Source organism: Sprattus sprattus (assembly GCF_963457725.1).
Source record: "Sprattus sprattus genome assembly, chromosome: 4".
NCBI classification, from domain to species: domain Eukaryota; kingdom Metazoa; phylum Chordata; class Actinopteri; order Clupeiformes; family Clupeidae; genus Sprattus; species Sprattus sprattus.
The window spans coordinates 4,874,775-4,878,345 of record NC_137923.1 but is presented as its reverse complement, the minus strand read 5'-3'; the positions used below and the strand labels follow the sequence as shown (position 1 = coordinate 4,878,345).

The following is a 3,571-nucleotide window of genomic DNA, read 5'->3' as shown; positions in this document are numbered from 1 at the left end:
ACGAAAATAATCACCACAAGCAAAAACTAAGACAAAAATAAACAAAACAAAATCTAAACAGTTACATACACTGAGTGACCGAGATGCCATAAGTGACTTGCAGTCGAATAAAAAGATTAGTGTATTAATATTGCACAATGAAATTCCACGTTTAGTGCATGTCTGTGTTTAATGTTCTGTTGGCCATCGGGGTAAACACTGCAACAGGAGTACCAAGCCGACATGCAGTAAGTCAGTACACTTTTGAGAGTGGTGCGGTAGAAGGCCACCATCAGATTACACTCTGGGTTGTTTTTCCAGAGTACTCTCAGGAAGTGTAATCGCTGCTGTGCCTTCTCAACTATCGCTGAGGTGTTGTGAGACCATGAGAGGTCATCGGATGAGTGGGCTCCTAGGAACTTTAGGGTGTGGACCTTCTCCACACAGTCCCCGTTGATGTGGAGTGGAGACGGATCTGCACCTTGCCTCCTGTAGTCAAAAAATGTGTTATTTTGTTTATGTGGTGTTATTTTGTATATGTGTGGTGTTCAGTGACAGATGTATTTCTGAGCACCACACGGCCAGTTTCTGTACCTCATCTCTGTATGATTCGTCGTCTCCTGAGATGAGTTCGATCACAGTGGTGTCAGCAAATTTGATGATGATATTGGTGGGAAGGGTCAAGGGTCAGTACAGTCATGTGTGTACAAGGAGTAGAGTAGAGTAGTGAGCTCAGCACACAGTCATCTGGAGAGCCAGTGTTGAGCATGATGGTGAAGGAGAGGGGGGGGGCCGAGTTTCACAGTTTGTGGGCGGTTAGTGAGGAAGTCTTTTATCCAGGTGAAGATGGAGGGGAAGAGGCCTAGTGCAGTTAGTGCCTGATTAGTATGTATGTCTTTGATGATGGTATTGAACGCTGAGCTGTAGTCTATGAAGAGCATTTTTACATAGGTCCTATAGATGTGTCGTCTATGTGGGATCTAATCTGAGGTGATGTAGGGCTAAATTGGCAGTTTTTGAGGCTTGTAACTGTAATGAGGCCGGTCTTCATGAGAGCCAGTTTCGCCGAAGCGTTTAATCATTTTCACGACTGCACTTGAGGATGCATTCAAAGTTCTTGAATTTTTTCAGATTGACTGACCTCCCTGTCTTATGATGGACTGTCGTTTCTCTTTACTTAGTGGAGTGGTTCATGCCATTATAGGGATTAGTACAGTAGAAGTAGTGATAGGGCTATTCACTGTATACCAACCCTACCTCTGCACATCCCATCTGATGGTCCCGAACACATGAAGAAGGCAAGAAAATGCCAGAAATGAACTCTTGACAAGGCACACCTGGTAATAGAAAACTAATCCAGTTGACTACCTCATGAAAATGATTGAGAGAATGCCAAGATTGTGCAAAGCTATCATCAAAGCAAAAGGTGGCTCCCTTGAAGAATCTTAAATACAAAATACATAAAAGATTAAATTTTTTAGGCTATATCGCCCAGGCAGAATGAATATTTAGTACCCTGCAATGTTCTGTAAAAGTACCAAGCCTACACTGCCTTAAAACAATGATTAAGGGTATTCTTTATGCTTTTCTCTCCAATTCTCTCCCCTTCTTCTAACTATTTATCTGCTTTTTGCCTCATACTTTATGGCAGGAAGCATCTCTCTGTTATGACTCAGATGGGTCTCCCGAGGAGCTGCAGAGTGATGTCATGTTCAGAGAGGGGGTCACCCTCGGGGGACAGGTCACCTACACCCCTCGTCTCATTGCCATGGACGTCAAAGGTGAGGCACATACGTGCATAATCAAATTACAAGTTCATTCTACTGTTGAAAGGTGAACCTTTGCTAAAGCTTTAGTTTCATTGCAGCCTACAACATGCTCTTTTGTAATATTGTGAAGTATTTATTTTCATCCCTTCTCCCTTAACTCACACTTCCCAACAGGAAGCCTTCAAACATTACGAGAGGAGGGCATTCTGTATGAAGCTGAAAAAAATGCAAGTGCCCATAGCTGGTAAGTCCTTACTTTGTCCTTAAGTCATTACCAGTGTTTCAAAATGATCGCCACCATTCATCACTCTGAAAAAACTGCACTTTTACAGTTGAGCCCAGCGTGAATCTGGATTTGGTGAGGCCATTCAGTAGCCATCATCTCGCCATGCTGATGTGTAGTGCCTACAACTTCTACCCACGAATGATCCGTGTGACCTGGTACAGAGACGGCCAGAAGGTGACCAGTGATGTCTCAGCCACGGAGGAGCTGGCGGATGGAGACTGGTACTACCAGATCCACTCCCACCTGGAGTTCACCCCCAAAGCTGGAGAGAAGATCTCCTGTGTGGTGGAGCACGCCAGCCTCAAGGAGCCCAGGGAGTTTGTCTGGGGTGAGGACTGTTATGTTTATATATTATATAATATATAATTATATAAATATAATTAATTATATTTATATATTAACAGTTATGTCTGTTTCAGCTGCTTCCTCACGCGGCATCTGCTGTAGTTAGTTTTGTACATGCTGTTTTGTCATTTCTGTGTTTAGTTTTGGAAAAAAAAGTAATCCCATAGCCAGTTGTATCATAATCGATACACACTTAAATCGTGCTGACTACTTCTCTGTGCTTGAGATTAGCAAATTACAGAAAACTAAATTAACCAAAGACGAGGAGGATGTCAAAATATGTGGTGTTCGATTTCTTATCATCTAATCAATGTTCAAGCTGTATCTGAAATCCTTCTCTTCAGCATTACAACTGTGTGTCCCCTCTATACTGACAGACTCCTCCATGCCCAAGGCTGAGAGGAATAAGATTGCCATTGGGGCTGCTGGCCTGCTGCTGGGACTGGTGGTCTGTGCTGCTGGACTGCTCTACTACAGGAAGACATCAAGAGGTTAGGCAGTTGAGAGTTAGAACAAACATGACACATTGGATTACTTTAGCGTTACTTACTGTAATATGGAAAATGTATGAGTATATTACAGTGTTTCATTATGAACACATCCTAGACAAACTCAAAACAACCACAAGATGAACCAAAGTAGAAATAATGAGAAAGAAACAGTCTACTGTGATTCTAAATATATGTTTTCATGCACAGGGTGGATCTTGGCTCCTCAAAGATCAACCCCTACCCATTGACGGCATAATTCATGTTCCTTCTCATCCTCCAGTACTTCCTTTACATGTGCCATCATTGCCAATCAGACATTATGACTGAAGTGAAAATTGAATTCAGTTTCTTCCATGGATACCAACACTGGAGTGGAAGTCTGAGTAAGCACTGATCTAACAGTTCCCAAGGTTTGATGTATCTTTCTTGTGTGTTTAATTTCCTGCAGTTTTCAAATAGGTTACATTCTTTGTTAAGTTTACATCCTTATGCCTCAGGTCAAGGTAGTGCTTACATCCAGTAGAGAAACCTGTCAAGAAATTGCCAATTTTGTCGTGGCACTATCATTTTTATTAAGGCTAACATTCAGACAGGCGAACATTTTCAAAAACATCTTGGTAAAAGCGTGAATAAAGAAAAGAACATCAATGAACTTGTGTTTGAGTATTGTGTTCTCTTAAAAGACTGTGTCAGCCCTCAGA

General features: G+C 42.0%; 1 protein-coding gene across 1 annotated transcript; it reads left to right on the top strand.

Annotated features, from left to right (window-relative positions):
- Positions 1-1,973: 1,973 nt before the first annotated feature.
- LOC308364493 (H-2 class II histocompatibility antigen, A-K beta chain-like) lies at positions 1,974-3,140 on the top strand (the record flags this gene model as incomplete). The annotated part of the gene is made up of 4 exons (XM_080837627.1): positions 1,974-1,992; positions 2,081-2,362; positions 2,757-2,870; positions 3,078-3,140. The coding sequence occupies 4 exons, from the start codon at positions 1,974-1,976 to the stop codon at positions 3,116-3,118; spliced, it is 456 nt and encodes a 151-aa protein (XP_080693753.1). The 3' UTR covers positions 3,119-3,140.
- Positions 3,141-3,571: the final 431 nt, after the last annotated feature.